Genomic DNA, 24,996 nt, shown 5'->3' with positions numbered 1-24,996 from the left:
CTGCACTTCACGAGGGCACACACACACACACACGCACACACACGCACACACACGCACGCACGCACGCACGCGCACACACACACACACACAAACACACACACACACACACACACACACACACACACACACACACACACACACACACACTGCACACTGAATATGAACAACCATTATAAATAACTGCATAATGTTTTTAGTGAAAGCGAGGAATTAAAGCTGAATCCGCACACCAAGCTTCTCTCGCACCAGGAGGTATGCGTATGTTGAAGTTGTAAGTATGAACTTGCTGAGACAACGATGAAGGGTTAGTGCCGGCACAGAGACAATGAGTCGTCCCCCCCACTCTTTTCTCCTCGCTCTCTCTTACAAGCTACAAATCTGTCAGTGGCGGGCTGAACCAGCTGCAATGATGAGTCACTGTTTCCGAGCTCATCTCTGAACATAGGCTCAGTCAAGTCCTCATATAATTTCACATAAAACCTCAGTGGCCTTGTCTTTGTTTTGCCTCTCTTACACGTTGCTGTGAAGTACCCTTCCTCTGAGCATACTGAACCCCCACGAAAACATCTTTGCAATCACTTGCCCACTTTGCTGTAATTATAACTCTTAATGAAGATTAGTTTGTTTATGATAAACAAAAAACAATGGATGGCATTGGATGTCCCATTGTCCATTGCTGAATCATGCAAATAAATTAAGGTTTCTTACATGAGAGGGGTCTTAAGAGAAGAGGTTCAATTCAAGGATTTATCCGTTCAATTTACGCTGCTGGCTCTAGCATTAGTACCTTCATTCTTTTGGCCACTTGGGGCAATGCAGCAAGACATTGTTCACTTGCTAAACGCTGAAAGAACCTGACGCAGCAGGTGCAGGAGATTAGACCTGCAGTGTCAGTTCCTCTTTTTTTTTTATGAATCAGTTTATGTAAAAAATACAAGAGGGATGTGAAATATGTTAACTGTATTAAAAAGTGCTGCAGGCATACCCCTTTGCAGTTTTTGCCTTCTTTTTCTCCTTCATTTTATAATTATTATTGTTGTGCAGCTTAAACAAAATCAGTTTGTATAAGTGTGTCAGATCTATTCAACATGCAAATGCTGCTAATAGACGTTCTTCAATCCAATCAAATTCAAATACGGAGGCTCTCATTCTACGTGATGCATGCCAAAACCTACGCTCTTTTATCAGCTTAAGTATCTCAAAAGACGACGGAGTAGAAGATCAAGGCTAAAATTCGGGTGCCAACATCCTGTCAGTGAGACGTGCTTTTTGGTATTAAACATCCCACTGGGCTCATTTTTAGCATTGTCTCTCCGTCTGCCAAATTCTGACACAACAAGGGCAAGGCCTGGCACATGCTAATGAAAATATAATGCCGACAAAAACATAAATTAACAGGTCTCCTGAGCGGTGCTTCTCCAAATCAGTGAGGAATTAGTGCCACTATTTAAAATGCAAGGTGACTTGTAATTATGTATGTATGGAAAAAAAATTGCAAGTAGATTGGGATTTTAGTTTTAGGACAGCGTTTTCTTTTGAAAGATTCATGCTGATTGGTGGAGCAGAGGCCTTTTTGGCTTACATAACCACGAAGCCACTGATGTAGCAGGAACAACCCATATAGGAATAGCTGAGGCAGCATGACAAGAGCACTGTGATGAAAATTGATTTCTAACTCAAGTTTAGGATTGTGCTGCAGAAACCAAATCTTATTCAGATCATTTATTACCATAATAGTATTAATGCATAATGTCTTGCCTGGCATAACTGTCAGTGTTGCAGCGCATAAAATCTAGATATCAGGTTGTGTTATGGATTCCTGTGGGTACTGTGCTGCCTTTTACTGTATTAAAAAAAAAAAAAACATAATTTGACCAAATGAAATTGAAAACACAGAAGAAAAGTCACTTTCAGTTTTTTTTGTTGTGCCCCCAGTGGGAGAAAAAAAAAAAGCTCCATGCACCATCCTGAGTAATAACCTAAGTCAGGGGAGGTGACCAGCTGCATTTGTAAGCACACACAGAAGCAACATAATGAAGCGTCTAGAGTTTTGTATTCTATTTGTGAACAGAACATGCCTATTGTAGGTGAATGACAAAATTAATAGGCAACAGAAAGTCCCAATTGAGACTCGGGGGCATAATTAGGTGTAAATCAGTCCTCAGTCAGTCAGTAAGCTGGGCACATGTGAGGGAAGAAGTCTTTTTCTTTCTATAAAGACAGACACACATTGCATTCCTTTTCCTAAACCTCTTCTACACACATCAGTGAGTATCTTTATCCATCTATACTGTATGCTTGTTGGTCTTAAAACTATATAGGATCCAGTGGGTTAAACCAGTGCCGTCTCTGGATTACTGCAGTAAACTAATCCCACACACACACAGAAAAACAAAAAGGTAACTTGAGGTAACTGTTCTGGTCTAAGCCACTGTGCCATCCCATCATACAAGTCACAACAGAAATACAGCTTAGTAGAAACAAATGCATGGAAATGTGAGCCTTACTTTGTCTGCCAGATCCTTGGATGCAAAAATCTCCTGTGGTAGTGTGAAAAAGAAAAGAAAACAAAAGTGATAAACATAATTTTATTTTCCATCGTTAATTTGGCTTCACATTGGTGCACAACTGGTTTCTGTCTATTTTTAGACACTACTATTCACAGTTTCATGGCTCTGCTAATATTCAGACACACTGAAACCAATGGCTTTGAAGGCCAGCCACTAAAATATATATATATATATATATATATATATATATATATATATATTTACATTTTGATAGCACTATAACCTGCTGAATGTAATTGGTCTATAGCTTTGAAAGCCTTTGAGCAAAAACCACATATCACCAATCACTGGCAGCTCTGTGGTTAAAACCATTCAAATCTGTGTCATATGGCATCTTCTGCTGCTATTGTTCATTGTTATTAACATTGTTTTTATTCTAAGTGGGCGGGAATAGCTAAAAGATCTGCAAAGAAAAAGAAAATAAATGTACATAATGAGCCCCGAGGCAAATGAAGACATTGACCCAGCTGTACAGAGTTACAGACAAGACGAGACGGAGAAAAGGACTAAGAAGCTGAAAGGAAACTATTTGTTCAAGTCAACTATAGAAACACATTGAGGCCAGGGGAAATGAGACACAAAGAAGCCTTTGGGCCTTGCGACAACAAGATGACCTTTCAGCTGGGAGCTGGGTTGAAAGCAAGAGGGGAAAAAAATAGATTTACACTGTCAGAAGATAAGAAACAGCGTGGGTGAGATTTGTCATACTCGTGAAGGGCAGTGACTACTGTGACCCAAACACAGGCACAGAGCGGCTGCACAAAAACCTGATTCTACTCGATGTTGCAAAGGCATTACACCTTTGTATAATAGTGTAGCCCAGATGAGTCAAATAAGCCCCTGCCCAGCTGGTATGGTGGTCACTGTTGTCATGATCAAACCTTGTTCAAGCTCCTGGAAATTACGTTTAAAGTGAAGTAGAAATTCCAAACTTTCTGCAAATACGTGTAGGTACAGTAAAAATGTCCTGGGAAATGTATACAGGATGACAAACAGGGCATCTAAAATAATTATATTTGATGGAATATTATGCACAACATTGCTTTAGTGAAAAGGTAAACACAGTTATGAGATCCAGTTATGGCGCTTTTCCATTACCCAGTCCTGGCATGTTTTTTTTTTTACTTTTCTATTAGCGATAGTACCTGGTACCTGGTTCCCAAGTACCTGCTCTTGCAAGGTTCCAAGCTAGCTGAGGCGATACTATGTGTGAAGTTGACAGACTGCCGACCACTAATTGGCACTGTGTTGGCACTGGAAGAGTCATGAGCAAAACTAGAATCAAACCAAACAATGCCGAGCTGTAGATCAGTTAAAAGGACAAATCCTGGACATGCATTAACCTACAATATTTAGCAAGGCAATGCCTAAAATCTCCACATTAAACAGAGGAGTCTGGTGTATTTAGCAACAGAACTGCCGAAAGCCGCTATCGCAAGAGGCGAACCACATCACAACCCCGTCAGCTGTATTTCAGTTCAGTGACTGAACAAATTGTTTTAATTAACTGATTCTAATGATTCTGTACATTGAAAATAACTGCTTTACGAGTCACTAGTTTGTGTGTCGCGTACAAAACAAGTCACGGCAGTTTCATGCAGCCATGCTGTGATGATTCCGCCCACATTGAGGAGGTACTGTATTGTAACCAACCAAACCACGCCATGCCGGTACCATGTAGTGGAAAAACGGCCATTAGGGTGCAGAGTTTTGAATGTTTTATTAGTAGTGATGCCACTTTCACACCAGTCCGTTAAATATACAGACAGCAGGTGATCATCTTCACTCGGCACAGCAGCATGAAATGGGAGGCAGCTAGTCTGGGCTTAGTCTGAAGTATAACGAAAATCCAACTACTTCCACAGTTAACTAATCAACATTCAGTCTCATTTGTTTAAATGAAAGGTGCCCAGCAGAGACTCCACAAGGTTACTGCATTTGGCCAACAAAAAGTCAAACGCATAAAACCTCAACCTGTTGTTTTTATGATTTGTTTTTGGGTTCAGCTACAGAAGTGGACGATGTGATCTTCAGACAGAGTCGGGTTAACTGTTTGTGTACCTGTTTCAACTTTTAAAGCAGATTTTAAAGTTTTTGAAGAGAACACTTAAGCAGCTTGTCAGATTCCCCAACGGAACTTCATTTAATAGATTTTGCCCTGACAGCAAATGCCCTTCTTGCCTCTGTCTCAGGCTTTGCACTGGGGACCGAGAGCAACAGCTGTTCTGCAGCTTTATCAGAGCCAGCAAGAGTGTGAGGGGTGAGAAGGTCGATATAGAACAAGGCTGCTCAGAGACTTAAAAAACAAACTAACATTTTTTTTTTAAATCAGTTTTGATTTAAGCCGTGCAACGAGGCAAGAAATCTGCTCATGTTGTTCTTAACTCTTAAGAGAATTCAAGCAGCTGGATTTTGAAACAACTCGAATGCATTTGTTTGATTTTTCTGGAGCCTTCCAACAAAAACTGTGTTACAGTAATCTGCAGGTTTAGAGACAACAGTACAAATGAGCATTTTGGCATCAAAGAGTAAATACAGAGAGCAGAAATAGTTGAATGTTGTCAATAATTCTGATTCGAATCAAGAATTATATTCAAATTTCTCTGGAAAGTGAAAACCCTCAGACCTTGGCTTAGTTTGTCATTTTCATGAACTATATACCTTTTGTAAATAGGACACTCATAATTGACCATGAGCATGTGAACGAATGGGTATGTCTCTGTGTGTCCCTGTCATGGACTGACAACCTGCCGAGGGTGTACACTGACTTTCGCCCCATGTCAGCTGGGATTTGCACCAGCGCCCCCCCTGCAACCCTTATGTGGAAGATAAAGCATTGGAAGATGGGTGGATGTGTAACTATTGTGTGCAAGTGAGGATACCGACAAACTTGTGCATCATCATCTGCATACAAAAGAATATGTAAAGAACAAGGTTGCAGGCAACCTGACCCGGTGGATGCAGACACATGTTGACGGAAAACTGTAAAGGGCCAAGAATAGAACAAAGTGGGAGTGGTAAACTGTGTATATTTGCACGGAAATGTTGATCAATAGTTGACCCAAATTTACTTGCTGTGCACACTGTAAAGCTACAGCATACATTCCTCTTCTCATAATGCAGTATATACCACGTGTGCTCAGTTTATGGCGCTGTCACTCACAAAGACTTGTGTTATGGCTCAATAACATCTGGTCTGCACACTGGTATTTTAGTTTACACAGAGATAAAAATAGAAAGTCCCTGTATTCATGTTCATGCATGTGCCTGTAGGGGTGTGTGTTTGTGTGCGCAAGACAGCATCAGAGAAAGAGGGGATGTGGAGAAATGGAGAGAAAACTGAAATGAGGGCAGGTTATAGCTCATTCATTGCAGGTACATATCTGCAGTATAGTTAAGTCTGTAAGAACAAAGAAGCCGGTGACGTGACGAGACCTGAAACACGATACCATATGGGACTTCACATCTTGATACCCATATTAAACAGTCAGTCTGCAAGTAACTGATAGCAGAGGAGGAGAAGAAGAGAGAGTGTTGGGTGAGCGAGAGGCAGAGTGAGGCATTCCTGAGTTATTGTAACTGTCTGGCTAGAAACGTCTATGGGATTGATTACTGTTTCCTGAAGTCTGCTGGAGCTCTAAGTTAACACGAGCACTCCACAAGAGGAACAACTCCACTGAATAGATAATTAGCTGTAGGTCCCATTAATATGAATGAAGAAACGAGCAGATGTGGAAACAAAAATAATGTTATACTGGAAGAATGTAATGTACCGCACAGTGCTGAAGTATAATCATAAAGAATCTGTGTAAAAATAAAAAAATTCCCTCCCTTGTGTGGCATACGGCTCTATATGTAAAGCACTGGTAACTCCCACTGACATTTAAACAATCGCTAACAGCAAACTGAAGTAATATAACAGTCCAAAACACAGAAGTGCAAAACCTGCAGCAGAGTAGAAAACACCTTGCTCACAGAGACAAAGAGAGAGCACAACTAATGCTTAAGTTCGGTAAAAAAGTGTTTGCTTGCCAGCAGGAGCATCTCCAGCTGTCTCGCCAACGCTGTTTAAGGGTGTGTGTCTGTTTCTGTTTGTGTTATGTCTGATGGAAACCATGGTGTTCACGACGGCGGAGATGTTTTGTGATAAGTTTCCCGCTGTTTGTATTTATATTTTGCATGTTATATACTTTCCACTTTTTTACATGTGTGAGAGCCCTCTTCCATTGTGTGTCATATTATACAGCTTACCTGGTTAAATGTGTTTTCCAGCAGGTCGTTCTCAGCAGCACGGCGACTCTTGGACGCATCAGGAGGGCACTGTAAATATGCAGCAGAGAAGATCATTAAGGACTACATGAAAGACCACCATGGTGATTTAAAAACCCAGATCATACAACTGCATTTAAGATGTATTGCATTTTTTGTTTTGCCCTATTTCTGGTTGATCTAACACAGAACTCGACATGTGGCAGACCACAGAGCCACAGTGCCTGCAGTACAGGCATAAAATACAATATGTATTCTTTTACATGAATGAAACCAGTCAAACTCTCTATTTTTCAGTGCCACAATAACAGTGCATTGCCTGTGGAGAAACTGTAGGAATTTAAAAATGCTCTTCTACACATCAGTGTATGCAGTATTTTGGTTCCCACTGCAGGTGGGAGGAAAGGTGCAAATAGCCGGAAGGCTGTTCAAGTGCTGCACAAGGAGCACCGTTAGTGTTTCGGTCGAAATCTGACTTAGACTTTGTCAACAGGAGTAAGTAAATACAACAGAGAAAGTGTTTAATCTCTAAAATCCGATCCCCCAGTACCACAAAATGTTCCTCTATACTGTGGATTTTGGACCACATAGTCAAAGCTATTGACAACTTGCTGTTTTCACTGAGTTTTAAGATTCTCTATTCTTCATCTGTGTATGGGCGTTGCAAGTTGGTGTGTATACCTAGGCATGCATGCCCTCCCACTCCTGATTTCAAATTTAAATGCAGCTTGAAGGGAGCCCTGCAGCACATTATATCCCTTGAGCAAAGAAGAGAAAGATTTCACAGCAAGCAGTCCTTCCTCCAGAGAACTCCACATACTTCAGAGGGAGTGTCTCCTCCCATTTGTATCCCACACATAAAATCATTAGGTAATAAAGAAGACTCACATGACTCAGATGCAAAAACATAAGCACAGACACCCTGGGGAATTTGGACAAATAGTTGGCTGAGCACAAAAATACTTTCAGCTTAAAAATAAACCCCATAACCGGCTGTTTGGATTTCATTCCACACCTGAACCACCACGCTCTGTTTTTGCCTGACAGAAAAAAGAAGTAATGTTGTAATTATGTGCAGCGAATCTGTTTTCTATTTGAAAAGCAAGTGATTCCCTTTTTTCAATTAGGTGCTTATACACATTTGAAGTGCAAACAATATCGACAAACCTCAGTTGGATGTGGCATAATTGCAATGGATGCATGTTAACAAGAATAAATCTTTTAGGGCAACTGCAGAGAGCTGATGCTGAGGTCAATGCAGCTGAAGACACCCCGACCGACCCCAGGACAACAATACTGATCAGGAAAAACTCACTGTGGGTGAATCATAGTGAGGAGCAGCCGGGAAAACAAATAAGCAGTTAGTGAAAGCTGTCAGACTCTCACCCGAGCCCCAGGTATCTCACAGCAGGTCTCTTGAATGGCGAGGGATGGGTCACAGTACAACATCACCTGCTGAACGTCCATCTGAAAATAAGAGACAAGATAGAAAGAAAAGAGATTGTGAGGGCTCCATATGTCCCCCCGGCTTGTTTAATAAACAATGTAAACAAAGATTAAATGAGGCAGTGAAAGCCTATTAATTACTCATTTATACAAAGTATTAGGAACATGCTTCATCAGGAAGTTTGCAAACGAGTGTGTGCGGGCGTGCATGTATAAACAATTCCACTCTGCGGTGACAAAAGTCCCTCACCACTTTCTAAATAGACGTGTTAATTTTATCGACAAAAACTAAGTGCCTGGATTATACTTGGTCTATTCAGCGTTAATAGTCGGCGCTCTCTTTGGGTCTTTTCTGCCAGGTAGTCCACTCGGCTTTTTTAATAAGAACTTAATGAGATTGACTCAAAGTAAACAGCAGCTTAAAGACATTGCCTGTTGTCTGTTCACACAAATATACACAGATGGAAAGAATGAATTCTTCTGTGCTGGAAACATTGATCTATAGAGGGGTCTAAAAAACATCTGCACCATTAAATATCTATGTACCAAGGGTATACCAAATAACATTAAGCAGCAAAGCACTTCTGTTGCGGGGAGGTTAAAGGTCAGCAAAGAGTTAAATGTAGATAATCTTTTCCCTGACCTGCCACAACATTAAAATCAGTGTCAATGTCATGGCCGACTGGTGTACAAAACATACATCACACTGTATGTTCACAGAGCGGTCTGTTTATCATCGTGCCTGCTCTTTTAAGGTCCACACTTAGGATGGAAGACGTATAAAATAGTAAAGCCACAGATTTCAAGGAACTTTAGCCAAAGCCTTCCAGTTACAATTAAATCATATCAATATTTTGTTGTTGTTGTGAAATTGCTTAACATTTCTAAAAATTAGTATCTCGCTGAAAGCTTTGGAAAAAGAAAACACTCATCAAAGTGACAGATATTCTCCTCTCCACGATCTCTGATAGCTGCTTTGTGTTACTCTTCCTTTGACACGATCAACCACTCATCATTTGGAAAAACAAGTAAGCGGTAGGTCAACAATGACTTATTTTTTACAAATCTTTTTTTTGGTAGACGTCGAGGGAAGCAGTTATTTCCTCTCACTTAGAGTAAATCTTTTTTCTCTCTCTGGTCTAAGCCATTAATCTCTTGTTTGCCTCAAGCCCAGAATAAGAATGCTTTAGCCTCAAGCTGTCCATGCATTTCAAGGTAGAAAAGAATCACAGGCACTGAGTAGCTTTTAGCTTTTCACGTCTTACAACTCACTTTTATCAAAACTGTTGGTTTTCAAATATGCACACTTCATTTTATAATCATCTAGGTATTAATTATATATTTTATTCTGCTTCCCATTCAATTGGGCACTTTGTAATTGTTGTAATACCTGCACAGGCCCAGCATCAGAGGCCCGAATGCTCAGCATAGTGTGTCCATCAGTAAGCACATCTCCACGAGGCTCCAGGGGTTTGGTTTCCATAGTGCTGCAATCCACGAGAAGAGAAGCAGCCCCTCGTTGCAGGCTGAGAGCCACTTTATGCCAGCGCATGTCCATCAGGGCCTCCACACCTTCTCCAGAGAAAACACAGCTCACCAGGTCAGCATCAGGGTGCACCCCTTTGGCTCTCAAGGACAGGGTTCCATCCGGGCCACTGAAGTCAACAGAGAGCTACATTTCGGGAAGAAAATTGATGTATGACTATGCGAAAAATTCAGGACATTTTGGCTCGGGCTTGTTAATAAGAACATGCACTCAAGTTGTCCAACAGGCCTCAGTCAAGAGTAATAAGTACGCGCTGCAACCCCCTAACAAAGCCGTAGAACAGAGCAGCAAAGATAGGGGAAAGACATATTAATTACACACATACACAGCACAGCCAATCAATCACTCTTAATGAGGCAGCTTGAGCTTCATCCATCATTCACATTGAGTATTTAAATCTGGTCGCAGACTTTAAGTGATTATGGGGACTTTGTGGGATTCCAGTGCTTCATCATTGAACACACATGAATAATAATGAAGGTGAATGAAAGAGGGGAGCGGAAGATGATTGAGGGAGGAGCGGCTGAGGAACCCAGCCTACGCGCCAATGCGCGAGAGCAGGGACTGGGTGAAGAGTAAGTAAGGACAAAAGATGTGTGAAATGAAAAGGGAGGAGAGGATTGAAAAGGTGTCACAAGAGACAAGAAATCGAAGATGAAAGTGGATGACTATGCGAAAGAGAGATGAGAGACAGCGGCAGGAATGAATAGACAAAAAGTTTGATAAATAAAAGGTGAGAGACCAGGAAAGAAGAGTAAATGGGATGAGGGAAACAATATAGTGGATCGCTTGTGGGGAAAAAGACGCAGAAATATATAAAGCAGACAGCGAGGAGCGAGGTGCACCTGTGGGTATCCCTGCTGATCAGATATCTGGAGGAGGTAGATGGTGTCCCTCAGGGCAGCCTTTTTCAAAGCTAGGGTGAAGCTCAAGGTAAACTCCTCAGGAAGTCCAAGTGGAAACACCTCACTGAAACACACAAGGGTCACAAGCGTCAGACGCAGCAAGAGTCGACAGACTGTGTTTACTCACACTGACAGACTCAAAGAGAATAATTACCTGACTCTTAATCTTTGATTCTTTTTTTCTCCCCCGTTTAGCTAAGATTTTTTTGGGATATAATACCCAGAACAGCAGTGCAAGATCAGATCACTCTGACCACACTCATCAACATCATTTACAGCAGCAACAGGCAGCTGATAAACCCATTGACCACTACCTGTGCAGCACTAAATGGCACACAAACAGAGCTAAGAACCAGCTGGTAAGTACACTGCAGCATTTGGCAGCCAAAGCTTGTAGGTGGAGATCAAAGGTGCCTTTGTATCTGAGAGGAATGTGTTATCTGCTTACTAATGCACTTATGGAGAATCCAGTAGGCTGGTATTGAAAATGATTTAAAAGGTGATTTTGCATAATATGGGACGTTTAATGTTTACGTGACCAAGAACATTTAAACCTTAGCCACCAATGGTGCCCATGTCCTTCAAGATGTTCCCAAGACATCGTCCACACTGACATTGCAGTGGCCTTAACCATTCACAATCAAATTCTAATCAGTTTTTCCGTGAGTACACATCATAATGTCTAACCAGTATATTATTCTATTTGGAAATGCATTCATAAAGCAAGTCAGTATTAGATTTAATTAAGCGCAGCGAGATTTTGTAATCACATTTTCTTGTGTTTTTTTTATGCCAACATTAGTTTCCACCCTCCTGTGTGAGAAGAGAGAGTTATAGTCTCTCTCTGTGTCTTTCATCCCTCGTTTTTTTTTTTTCCCCATCTCTATTTTTCCACCCCATTTTGTGACAACAGCTACCAGTGCAATGCAGCACCCGCTGTGTGCAACCCACTGGCATTCATTTTCATAGCAGATATGGTCGAGCAAGCCGCATCCCTCAGTTTCGGTCAAGGACATCTAAGCACAAAAATAAATACACACACACAAACAATATATATACACTGCATGTGTTGGGTATTGAGAGATGAAAGGTTCACAAATAAGCCCAGTGAAAATGTGTGCATGCTCATTGAGCCGGTGGACACTTTTAAATAATCTCTGTTGCTCTAATTCTTCTGTTCTTTGTGCAAACACACCCCCACACACACATATATATATACACTGTATGTTGATGCTGGCAGCTGGTTTCCCACTCTTAGAAGTGGGGTGACAGTGATTTATGACTGAGGGAAGATCCGCGGGAAAACAGCCAACTACAGGATGTCAAAACAAAGAGAGGATGAGAGGAAGAAAAGGTGAGAAAGAGAAAGCAATGAACCAGTGGACCTGGAGAGAGAAGGAGAGATAAATAAAAATAAGAGAGTGAGGTAAAGATAAATAAAGCAAAGGAACACAAAGATCTAGGTAGTGGAATAGAATGCCTGAACGTTTTTTGACATGGACTAATCCATTTTAAAGAATGTGGGTAAACAATATAGACATGGAAAAAGAAAGTGCATGTTTGAAAGATGAAAAAAGACAAAAGAAGAGAGAGAACGTTTCTAAATAGAATTGTTTTACTGATGATTGGTGACCAATCTTCAGGACACAGAAACCCTAACAAACTAATGACTTGGCTATTGACCTCCCATACGCACACATTAATTAAATCCTGCAATATGGAAATACTGTAAATCTCTCAATATTCACCTGACAGATTTAGATCGAGCCTCTCCCAATGCCGAGAGAAAGGCTTTTCTTTTTTATTTTAAAGAAAGAAGGAAGAAAGTAAGTACGAGCCAAAAAGGTCGCGGGAAAGTTTGGGCCAGGAGGAGAGTAAAGTTGAAAAAGCAGATCTCTGGGAATATCACCCTGAGAGGTGCATTAACACTCTTACACTGAGTTCTCACTGTGTGGCCTTCAGTGGAGACTCTTTCTGCCCCTATATGATACACTGTCAGGAAGGAATTTAAAACAGCTGGCAGCTGACACAAGACAGAAAGTTGTTTCAAGCCATACAGTGGCCAAAATGTTTTACACTGTCCAACTTTTATTTTCCAGAGTTAAACTCTATAACACTTAATTGACATTATACACTATATTACAATACAACTTCCTTCAGAATGTACTTATCTGACATTTAACATGATAACAACTGATATCGGGGATAGCATTGTTGGCTAGCATTGACGCTTAGATAGCTGTGATATCACGGTATCCACACCCTAACAGCTTTAATTTAAATGTTTATTTTGAGCTGGTCCATCTACTACTTTTCTAGTGGAGGGTCCCCATTCCTGCTCTATGTGCTAAACTGGTCAGCTGACCAAACAATGCAACAGCATGACTTCAAAGCCGAATCTCATCCACACCTATGCAGTTGAGCTGCTAAAGATGGTTAATTATCTCCCACGTCTGACTCGTAAAGCAAGTTAAACAAACACACTGGCATTATCTAGGTCAATAAAGGTTGATATTATCTCTCCAAAATTATAGACCAAAGCAGCTTGTGTGCCTAATGCCATGTTGATACAGGGCCTGCAGCACCACAAATTCAGCATTAGTCAGACTAATAATTATTCCCTCATCTGCAGATATCTTTGTAAAAGGAATACGGCCCTCTCTCCACTGAGGCATCTGTATTGTTTGACGAGAACATTACTGTGCCCATCTTTGGCTTTTCCTTGATCCAACCTTTACTTTATTTCATTTTCCCTCTCTCATTAATCCTTGATTGTCAATTAAAAGCACCATAGCCCCCACCTTTATTTTACGTTATGTTTAGATGCTTGGAAGTTTTGCTTGGAGCAAAATGCTTTAATTTTGTGTTACATACAAGGAATGCATTTCACTTATGTGATGATTAATTGGAATATTGAACATAATGCTGTGTCTGAATTGCTTCCTGTCTTGCCTAGACACTGCGGCAGTTACATAAAAACAACAAACGTAATGAAATCACTTAGCGCTGACATTAAAAAGTATGTGACCAGCTCCGACTGGCAATCATTTCACAGCAGAAGGATTCTGAAATACAAATAAAAGAGGTGAAGGACAAGTGGCTTCATCTTATTATTGGTGTTAGTTTGGATTAGAAGGGTGGATTAGCCTCTGATGTAAAGGAAAATTGTGTTTTTCAATGACAAACATATAACACTTTAGTCCACCGCACCGGATATTAATTAAAAAGATGCTTCTTGACTCAGAAAGCTTGCAACTTCAAATCTACACACACAGGCAGACAGACACAGACACATGCAGTAGTAATCAGAGAAATATATGCATATGCCAACATTTACACAAACATAAGAATGCAGATCTAAAGCACAAAAAAAAAAAAAAAAAAAACAAGCCTGAGGGTTTCTTTGGATGCATTCATTTATTGTCTGGATTTGAACCTTTGACTCTCTTGTTTCCTCACTACTAAATCCATTAATCGCCCATCTGTTCTCCGCCTCCACTCGTCTCTTCTAAATGCCTGAAACGCTTTGGCGATATGTACTTTGAGCAACAAAAAGAAAAATTAGAAGCAAATAAATACAGAAAAAGGAACAGGGTGACTAAGTGATTCCGACTGTCCCTTCAAATTGTATCTAGTCTCTGGTGAGGTAAAAAAGGGAGGTAAAGGAGAGAATTCAAACGTGAAAACAAGCACACGTCTCATCAGATTTTGTTTATCATGCAGGGTATTCCATATTATGGAGAGGCACTGACATTGATTATTCTCTGTGAGTTAAAAAAGACAAAGTTGCCCAGGTAGCAGTCTTCACTGACAGAAGTGACAACACAGCTCTTGATGGCATCAAAATTAACCCTCCTCCCAAAATCCCAAACCAGCATCAGAGAGAAAATATATAGAAAGTGGTGTTCCCATCACCTCGTTTCAAAACAAAAACATCTTTGATTTTCCTCTTCAGTACCAAAGACACTAACTGCCTGAGAAGTGACAGTTGATTGTTCCCTCCTCCTTTTCATCCAAACAACTACTCACTAAGCCCGTGACAAACAACGTATGTGACACATTTAGAACAAACTGTCTCTAGAAAACGAGTGTTTTGTAGATACATTTATCAGACCTTCATGTAAGTGGAGCTCACAGCACTGGACAGAGTGATAAAATACTCCAGGCTGACCCAATTGGCAAGTTCTGAAAAACAGTTTTATTAGTGGGTAGAAAGAAGAAGCCTTCGAGAAAACCCAGAAAAACCACAACAAACAGAAGGACTGAAAAACAGCCAGTACATAACCTTAATAAGCACTTATCAAACAATTCTGAAAAGAATCTACACCCCAACAACTGTGTAATCACAGCATGAAAATCCAGGAGAGCGTAATTGCACCGTGTCATGGTGCAAAACCATGTTTAGCAAGGAAGCCATGCTCTGTCGGACTTTGCAGCTGCATGTGTCTGGAAACATGTTCAGATCAGGCTCAGACTTTGTTTCAACTTCAATCCCTTTTGATTAATTTTATTTAACTTACACTTACCCTTACTGCTATAGATTGCGCTTCAGCAAATATATCCGTTTGCTTATGTGAGCTATAGTATCTGCGGTCATAACCAAAAGCCTGTTGCACAGTTTAGTTTTACAAGGCAGTGTGAGCGGGGAGTGAAATTAAGTGGTATTTCTGGAAATGTAATCAGTGATTGACCCGTGCTGTGTGGTTTGCCAAGTGTCTGCTTTGTATACAACAGCGTTGGACAGTGCTGAAACACTGAGTGAAGGTTCAGAGGCTGATTAGCCGAAGGGTGTTTGTCTCTTTGTTTAAACACAGGAAGAAAAAAAAAAGAGCCTGCTGATATACGCCTGCAGAAAGCTTGAATATCCCGTGGAAAAGTTACTTTAGTTCCATTCCTGTAGTACACGTGTATGTTCTGGAAGCAGTGCGAGGGAAGTGCAGTGTAAGCTTACTCGGTGGGACGTAGGAGCGCCGTCTTGCCCAGGCGGAGGATGACCGGTCCTCGTGGGTTGCGGATCTTCTTGACATCTGGATTCTTGAGCAGGGAGAATCGCCTCACCAGATTAAAACCTGACAACAAAAGGCAATCATCAGGCCCCACATAAATAAAACCCAGGGAAAAGATCTATCCCTGGTCCCGTTTGTCTATTTACCTGTGATATTGTGCCTGGTCGTCTGAGAAAACTTCCACTCATCCACTTGCAAGGGCAGGCATTGTTCATCTGCAGAGTCAAATAGATGACAAAACTTGTCATACAATAGTAATAATAATAAAAAAAAAAAGTCACAAGGCAGTTGTGCAAACGGTAAAAACCCTGAGTTGTCTTATAAATCTTTGGAGAAGTTATCTCGACTGTAACCCGTTGACACCTAATGCTGGGTGAAATGGACACATTTTGTGTAAGACAGCCAGCAACTTCAAACACACATTTGAGAGTAACAGAAATATTGATCTGAAAGAAAGAGAAAGGGAGTTTGTGGGGGTGAAGAGAGTAAAAAAAAAAAAAAAAGAAATAGTGTAAAACACAGAGAGGGAGATGAAATAAGGGCAAGGCAATGCAGTGAGGAACACAGCCTTAGTCTTGACAGGCTGTCTAGCACCAAGCTTGTCTGTCGCAGCGGCCTACGTTTGATGGATATGTTCTCACCCTGTCAAGGGAGGTTACAGAGAAAAGTGTTGCTTGTCAAAGCAGTCTTCACGAGTGAAGGGAGGGGGGACCCTGTGAATCACTGTGATCCACAGTAAATTGATCTCTTTGGGGCCAAAGAACACGGAACCCAGGCAGACACACAGCCTTCGGTTTTTTCGAAAAAAGTGGTTTTCATGGATGCGATGGGAGGTTCCCTGTGTTAACATACAATAAAAGCGAGATTATACATATCTGTGCAATATACTTAGCATTGGGGAGCGGAGAATTTGTTTTCTAAACTCGAAAAAAAAAAAGAACATCAGTTACGCTGCTAACTAAAAGATAAGATATTAGAGCAATAGCAGCTTCTTTATGCCAAACATATTCCTATTCCTCAAGGCATTATCTCTTAAAAAAACTGAAACACGGTATTGTTCTATAAATAAAAACAGAAAATTATACCCTGCAGTATACAAGCTATGATGCATTCTTTTTTGCAGCACATTACAATGATTTAAAAAGTTACTTGGAGAACGCATTTTACTTGAACAACAGAGCTACAGCTGGAACACTCAGCTTTTGACAACTTAGTATAGCCAACATTATTAATGACCACCACACATAACAAAAAATATTGAATTATGTGTAGATATCATGATATTTATTCCAAATGTATCATTCAACAATCTAACACGTAACGCTCACTTTGACTCTGATCTTTAAATTAAGGAACCCCAAATACAGTTTGCATGAAAAGAATTCTCATAGATTAAAATGTTCATGCATTTTAAACATCACAGCTAATGGATTCAACATGATAACGTCGTTAATACTTTCTCTTTGATGAAACGGGGACTGCACTGCACTGCATGGAGAGCTGCCTTAAAACAAGCACAGGAACTGTCTGTTTCCAACCTTGAATACCACCGTGCTGGAAGCCACATCAACACGCGGCGAAAGTGCCTAATATAATTACTTAAATAATAATTTCCAACAGACTTTAATTATGTTAGGAATTTAAGGAATTTAATTTCACGGAGGCAAGCTCAACAAAGAATTAAATCACATTAAGCACCGCATCAACTGTTATCAAGTTCATCTCTCGACACCCTGCAGCTTCTACTCGTCTTCATTTGAAAACAGAGCAGAGCACACTTCAGTCTGTGTCTGCACACTGTGTCATTCTCTCGCCGCTGTCTACAGTGCAAATTTAAGTGTGGAAGCAGAGTTGTCAAAACAGTGGCGCTTGTAGGAAGCTGAGCGGCTCGAGATGAAAAGTTAAGCAGATGTCAAGAATTGAATGTGACTTCTGGACAAGGTAATGGATTCCACGGGGGGAACGGGGTTTATCAATCACCAGTTTAGAGTCATCAGAACCTCTGATAGTCTCCCTCCCTCCCTCTGATGCATCCTTTTTACACCCTCTGTCTTTTTCCTCTCTCACACGCACGCACTGCACAACTGGAGTCCATCCTGAAAACTGCAAACTCAGCTCAAAGTTCACTCTGTACAGACTCGTGGACACAGCCTGCCTTCTTATCTTTAGATGTTTCTTTGTGAAGTCCAGATATGGTGAAGTTCTACCTCTCATCACATCTTACTCTATCTCCCCCCCCCCCTTTTATTTTTAATTTTTCATCACAGCTCAATTTCAATCTGACAGAATTGAAATGAAGGTTTTTTTTGTCAGGAACAGAGATATCCTGCTGGAGGCAATAGGGTTACAACTTAAGATAGAAGAAGGTGGAGTGGAGGAGGGGGAAAAAAAAGCAGGACAAGAGTTACTTAAGGAAAGTTAAGGAAAAGCAACTCTTGGGGGCCAATCTACAGCTTACTGGGTTGTAAATAGAGTTAAAAACTGTGTTTTGGGGATGCATGATATTGGACTTATTGCTGATATCCGACATGCCAATATATTGGGAGTGCTTGGGCCAAAAAAGTGCCAGCATAGAGGTCAAGGAGTTGCCTACTTGTGTGTTTGCCGATATCCGATAATACATTATAAAGTCAATATCATGCCAGTAATATTATGAATCCCCACTGTGTTTACTTGAGTGCAAGAATGTTTCTCATACTCATGGGAGAACCAAGCTTTTTCAAGATACAGTAGCTGAGTGGATGGATGATGTAGTCGTGGATTGTTGTATACTCATGCACTTTGGCAGAGGACACGCTGCAGAACTTGAACCCCATTTCCTCTCAAGCTGTGATCAAAGGAACACATTTGCTTGTTGACAAGCTAATTAGCTCAAAGTATAAGTGTCACTCCAGGATCCTGCCAGTATCTGCATGTCGCCTCGAAGAGACTGGATGGCCTTGGCTTGGTTCACTTCCTCTCGGATGATTTACTTAACTTTGAATCTTGCCAAAGGTAAGTAATGATACAACACTGGAGATACAAAATCCGGAAATTTGAGCTCTTAGGAGAAATTAAACACTTCTTTCTGATGCACACAGACTTACATTAAACCAGCAAAGTCTGACAACAGGACAGAGTCAGAGAATACATGTGTTGGAGGAAATCTATGTATTGGCCGTGTACGCCTGACTGATGTAAACGCACTAGACGACTACACAAAGCTACACCAGTCAGCTGTGCATCACGACAAAGGACAAAGCACTGTACATGTGAAATATCTTCTAACCTGACCAACTACAACATCCCAGGGAAAATGACTAGTATGTGACCTTTCTTGCACTGAGAATGATATTTAACAAACTTCAAATGGGTTCTGGGAATCAATGGAGTTATCTTCAAGTCTCTTGTTGTAATGCGAGTCTGCTGAACAGCCGACAGCCTGTGCGATTTTAATTCTGTTTTTATAGCAGCAAACATTTGGCAGAGGGCTTTCTTTTGGGATAGGAGGTGCACACATAGAAGAGGTGTATGCATGTAGGTGTGAGAATGTGTGGTGTGCGATGAGAGCAGGTGTGGTTGTTGTTTGGTGTGCTTTACTGTGCGACAGTCCAAACATAATTGGACTGGTCCACTAATCAGCAGAAAGACAGACCCAGAAGCAGAGTCTTTTAAGTGCCAGGGCTGCTAAACACTTACAACATTAGGAAAGAAGAGGGGAATGCTAGCTTGATGATTCAATACAATTATTCGTTGTGGACTATCTGAGGTTTAAATGGGAGGGATGTCAAACTGCAAGGGTGATTAAAGCAGGGATGGGATGAGACAGAGAGACACAGTGTGTGTCTCACTAGCCCACTCTGCCAAATGAGACAGACAACAGAGAACATTCCTGGTTGTTTTCCAGTGATAAAACTGCAGTGCAGAGCAGTGGAAAGACTTAAAATGCTGCACTTTGGAGAATGATGAGCTCACTAATTTTTTCCCTTGTAGGAATCTGGCCCACACTCAACTAGGCTCCAATCATGCACATTTACTAGAACTGACAAAACATGGAAAAGTCTTAACTCTTCTCAATGTAGATTCTGAGGTTTGATTCAAACCCAGCCATCCTGTGTGTTCGTGTGCAAACTGCACAAGTATTTGGTAAGGAAGGCCATCAAAGGAATTGATATGCACTGATGGGACTCAATACTACATTCTTAAATGTGAAAGCAGGTCAGATGAATCTTCCATTACTTGTTTCTTTCTGTGGAAAATAAAGTCATTATGAAACAGGTTCATTCATGAAGCGGCATCCCTGAAGCAATCACTAGTTTAACTGTTTTGCTCCAGTTCATTCCTTGCCAGTGACGCTCAAGCACAAACTTTTATAAACTCCAGACTAGCCTGGTCATGCACTGAAGAGTAGCCCATCAGCCCTTATAACATCTACCATCAGCAAAAGAGTCTCTCCCACACCGTCTCAAATGGTTTACTCAAGAAGTGACCACTTAAAGAAACACAATTTCAAAAACAATACATAAAATCACAATTCTTCATGAAATGTGATAAAAGCTTTTGCGTCTTAGGTGACATCCAACCCTTTCCATTTTAATTTAAAAATAAGTAAATTCTGCTCTGAATATGCCTGCCATCCACACTAATCCCATATTTGAGAGCAGTGAAAACACAAAAGTACTGCAGGGCTGTGTTTCAGACTGGGAAAATGAGGAGCTCTCAAAACAATGATGCAATCACCCACATTCCATTACTTATTAGCTGCGACTCAAGTATCAACTGTGACTAAAAAATAAGGCATCATTAACACTTACTTTCACTACAATTTCACCATCATTTGCTTTCATGACAGAAATCCTTGTTTTCCCTTTTTCGCAGCTGTTTTTATCTCATTATTAGTACTTTCTGATGTGAAGCAAACAACTGCAGAGGAAAAAATCTGTGTCCTGTTTACACCAGAACGTGCATGTCCCATTGTAACCGAATGGTCACAATAATGTTTCCGGCTAAGTTGGTATGGACACAGAGTACGACTGATATTTTGTCCGAAAAAAGCAACCGTTTCCAACAAAATGCTCTGATAAACCACCTATGACCCGTTTCCACCGGGTGGACCAATTCAGTACGGTACGTATGTTCTTGCATTTCCATTAGTGATAGTACCAAAATAACAGGCCACAACAGTTCCATTTTTCAGTACCCTTCCCTTGGGGTACCAGAGTAATGGTATGGTGCAGGATGGGAGGAGCTAGACCCACGACAGTCAGCTGTTTAGGCGACCGAGAAGTGGCACTCCTTTGCGACCTGTGTTTCTTCAATGGCTACAAAATTTGACATCTTGCTGAGACAAACAACCACAAAACGTGCAGAAAAAAAGGAGCTGCTGGTTGTCCTTTGCTGTCTGTTGTGTTGTTGTCTCTTGTGTCATGTTCGATGTTGTTCAAAATCAATGTCATGTGCATCAGGCTCAATGCACACCCCACCTCTCAAGTACAAAAGTACTGTTCTCAGTCAAAACACAAGCCTGACTGAGGGTTTTACCGCTCCAAACCGTCCTGTGCCATGATGGAAACACAGCTCCAGTATAAGGCTGTGACATATCAAGGCATAACAAGTGAAAGACTTTGCATCTGCGTGTCTTCTCTGATTCCTTGTTTCTTGTTTGAATGACCATACTACTTTAATTCATTGGCACTAAAATAGCCTGGATACAGAGAGAAGTAAAAGTTATCAGTACATTAAATCAATTACTTCAGATTGTAAGGTCTGCTGTGCACAAATACCCATATCAGCAATGCTTTACTAAAAGCAGAGCATTTCAGCAGTTTCATTTAACTGCAGGGACTAGTCTCTTTCCGTCTGATGCACTACAGAACTGCAGTGCATTCATACCGCTCCGCTCTTCAACACTAGTTTTACTTAAACCAGCTTTCCTGTTGTAATGTCAGCAAATTACCAGTAAGTAGAGATTTGGATGAGTCAGAGAAATAGCCATAGTGTGGTGGAGTGTGTGTGTGTGTTGTAAAAAAAGTGTTATAGTTGCACTTGAGAAAGCACTCTCTTTCAACCTCTGGTGTAAAGGACTCGGGGGAGCTGAGTCATATGAGAAGCTTTGAAGAAAGTGTCCCAGGGGGGACTCCCCTCCTTGACAAAGCTCCCTACAGAGCAGATTCAGCCCTGGTGAACACACTCAGTGTGTTTATGTGCATGTTAAATGTCTGATTTTAGTCCGACTAAGACAATAATTCAGGTTTCTTACCGTCATGTAAACAGGTTAGTCCGACTAAAATTGAGCTAGTCTTAGTCGGACTAAGACCTGGATAATGTGATTCATAGCGTGATTACTCTATGCTTAGTCGGACGAGTTGGACTTAGCGTTCTGTGCGTGCACCAATTTTCCTTGGTTGACCCGGGAAGTAGAAGGAGTATATACTGCATTGCTGCTGCTGGAAATCATACAACTCATGTGTCTTTCTGTGTCGTTTCCGACAACACAGCAACCACAAGAGCCATGCTCGATCACGATTAACATGTAGAGCAGGTACGAAGCATACAGAACCACAGCACGGATCCATCTCACCGTCCATCTTTGTTTGTTTTTCTGTGACGTAAAGGTCAACAGGAAACTGATTCGCGAATAAATAAATAAAACGGGACAATAGAGTAGATGTCTTATCACTTCTCTGAGTCTTGATTTCTTGGTTGTCCGTCTTTTTCTCTGTATCACACCACACACTTTTTTTCAAAATTTCAAAATGCTTTCAGTCTCATACCAGTACACATAGACATAAATCATGTTTCTCATATACAGAAGGACAAAGGCTTGTGTGATTGATGGCTCACAAAGAGAAACACAGCCGCACATAGTAAACACACGTGCCTCTTTGCCACAGACTAACCACTCAGCCACCAATGGCTACCAGCACCAAATGCTGCATAGCATAAACTGCAATTACGCTCTGTTTTCATTGTAACCTTGGGCTCAACATACAGGGCGCGCACACACACACAGATGGACACAGTCCATCAAACACAGATGGGTTTCAGAGTGTGATGAGTTGGTCAGATGTAACAGCTTGAAAATCTGAAAAAGCTCGCAGTTTAACTTTTAAAAGTCTTTGATCCAATCCAAGAATTGTGACTTTTTTTTTTATAGCTTTTCAAACGATGACAGAAGGAAACAGTTGTAACAGTTTACAGGAGTTACAAAGCTCTGCTTAGGATGCAGTACAAGTATTTAGTAGATAATTTTCTGTAATATGAGTTTATAGTTATTTTTTTGTGAAAGATAGCTGGCTCCTCACTGCAGTTTCAAATAAGAACTCAAGCTGCGGGATGGTATTGGCTAACTCACCTTGTTCTGACGTCAACGTGTCACATGACGCAAAGCTGAGGGCCAGGAGAGTCAGGGAGGAACAGAGAAGCCACATGGTTTCACTCCTCTGTAAATACCTCACCTCAGCCACCTGCCTGATAAAAACAGAACAGACAGAAAGTTTTGTATATATTAAAAAAAAGAAAACAAAAAAAAGTCAACAGCAGCAGATTACACTTGATTTCTAAATCGACACTGATGTATATTTATGAGTCGGTCATAATTGATGTGTTAATTATGTGGTGTGAGGTGGGCTTTGTTAGTGGAATATGAATTAAGCAGAATGTCCTCCATTAGGGAGTGTAACTCTATAAAGTCTGATCATAGTCATTACCCTGTCCATCTGCTTTGCCTTTGACAAAGCAACCACCGCACACACACACAGACACACACAGATATGCTGAGCAGAATAGTAAAGGACGCAATCATGTCTTGGTAAACAATACCATTCCTGAGTTAAAAAAAAAGAAAATTCACAAAGTACCTACTGCATAAGATGCAAAACAAAACGATGTGCACTGCACACACATGGATTACATGCACCCTGGTTGGTTCAGAGTCAAAAAGACAGTGAGGCCAGAAATACACAAACACATCTGGAGACTATTCCAATGGAGCTATTGTGTTGCACCAGATGCTTCCACGTGGCTCAACAACAAGCACACACACGCACATATTATGCTTGCCACATCTAAATAACTATAATATTCACTGTCGACAGTCCCTCTGCTTCACTGCAACCCCTCATTTATAAGCACACTGATAAGAAAGCATGCACACCATACACACTGGCCACAATGACTAGTATAAACTCATCCCACCTGACCCGGACTTGCCCTCAGCGTGTGCAAAGACCCCATAATTCAGCAGTGTTTACAGGTACACCGTGGCCCTCAAGGCAGGAAAGCAGGCGAGCAGACTGTGTCTGTACACACACCTGTCCTGTCTGCCAGGAGAAACGATGCCCGAATTCTCCTGAGGGTGCAAAATGTGGTGTCCCTGCCCAGTCGAGGACACACTGTGAATACTCTACGAACACGGCTGCCTGCAGTGCACTACGACCAAACTCTGTGATGGACAGTGTTTCTAAATTATATTGTGAAATATCAGCGACAGCTTGACACACTGCGTAGTTGCTGTCTCTCTCTTCTTACATTTTAATAAGCCATCTCATTCGTTTCTGAAATTCTTTGCAGGACCCCGTGTAATATTTTTACGCTACGGTTTGTCAGTGTGCAATAACACATCATGGACACTTTTCTTTTTTTAATATTAAAGCAGCTGTGAGGTAGGACATCAAAACAGGAAGACGAGTTTAATGAGCGGAGGGTTAATCAAAGCTTTACTCTGCTTCAAGCTTTTATTATAGGCTTCATGCCACATGATCACAATAATAGGAAACTTCACACAGTACATAATACATTATGCATCACAGCCCAGAGAACACAGGCTGACGGAAAACAACAAATTGTTATTATCTGGCAATATTCCAAAAGCAGTTTGATCGGCTTTGTTAATATGAGTTACTATGCAGGTCTTAATTTCCCCCCTTTTCTCTATGCACTCCATCTGCAGCTTCATAGCCACGTAGCTGACTACTGCAAATAAAGGTGAGAAAGTGTGCATTTCGGCCACTAGACTTCTCCAATGGGCTGGCAATGAGCCGGGAAAGCAGGCTGACCAGGTCACTGAGTATGAGGCCAATACAGGAAGGAAAAACAATGACAGATTTGAAAGTCTTCCAGCAAGAAAAGTCTGACGACATGAGCTGGCAGGGGGGAGGTGGTGGTGACTAACAATGACAATACAACCTTCATTCTTCAACGTAACGCAACCTTAAGAACGAGAGTGATTTTTCTTTCAGGGTCCAGACCATTTTGCCTATCATCTGGTTGTTATA

At 41.1% G+C, this 24,996-nt stretch overlaps 1 protein-coding gene across 1 annotated transcript in view; it reads right to left on the bottom strand.

The window, feature by feature from the left end:
- col16a1 (collagen, type XVI, alpha 1) overlaps positions 1–24,996 on the bottom strand; it is a 56,578-nt gene that overhangs the window by 28,813 nt on the left and 2,769 nt on the right. Inside the window, exons 2-9 of the mRNA XM_083900187.1 lie at positions 23,076–23,191; positions 15,889–15,957; positions 15,688–15,805; positions 10,677–10,800; positions 9,676–9,957; positions 8,226–8,306; positions 6,822–6,890; positions 2,508–2,540 (exon numbers count right to left, since the gene is read on the bottom strand). Coding sequence (XP_083756313.1) covers positions 2,508–2,540; positions 6,822–6,890; positions 8,226–8,306; positions 9,676–9,957; positions 10,677–10,800; positions 15,688–15,805; positions 15,889–15,957; positions 23,076–23,151 — 852 coding nt within the window. The 5' untranslated portion in view covers positions 23,152–23,191. The remainder of the gene's footprint in view (positions 1–2,507; positions 2,541–6,821; positions 6,891–8,225; positions 8,307–9,675; positions 9,958–10,676; positions 10,801–15,687; positions 15,806–15,888; positions 15,958–23,075; positions 23,192–24,996) is intronic.

The sequence above is a fragment of the Microchirus variegatus genome (genome assembly GCF_963457635.1).
Source record: "Microchirus variegatus genome assembly, chromosome: 13".
In the NCBI taxonomy this organism is placed as follows: domain Eukaryota; kingdom Metazoa; phylum Chordata; class Actinopteri; order Pleuronectiformes; family Soleidae; genus Microchirus; species Microchirus variegatus.
Note: the sequence above shows the minus strand (reverse complement) of the source record. Positions and strands in the feature narration are given on the sequence as shown.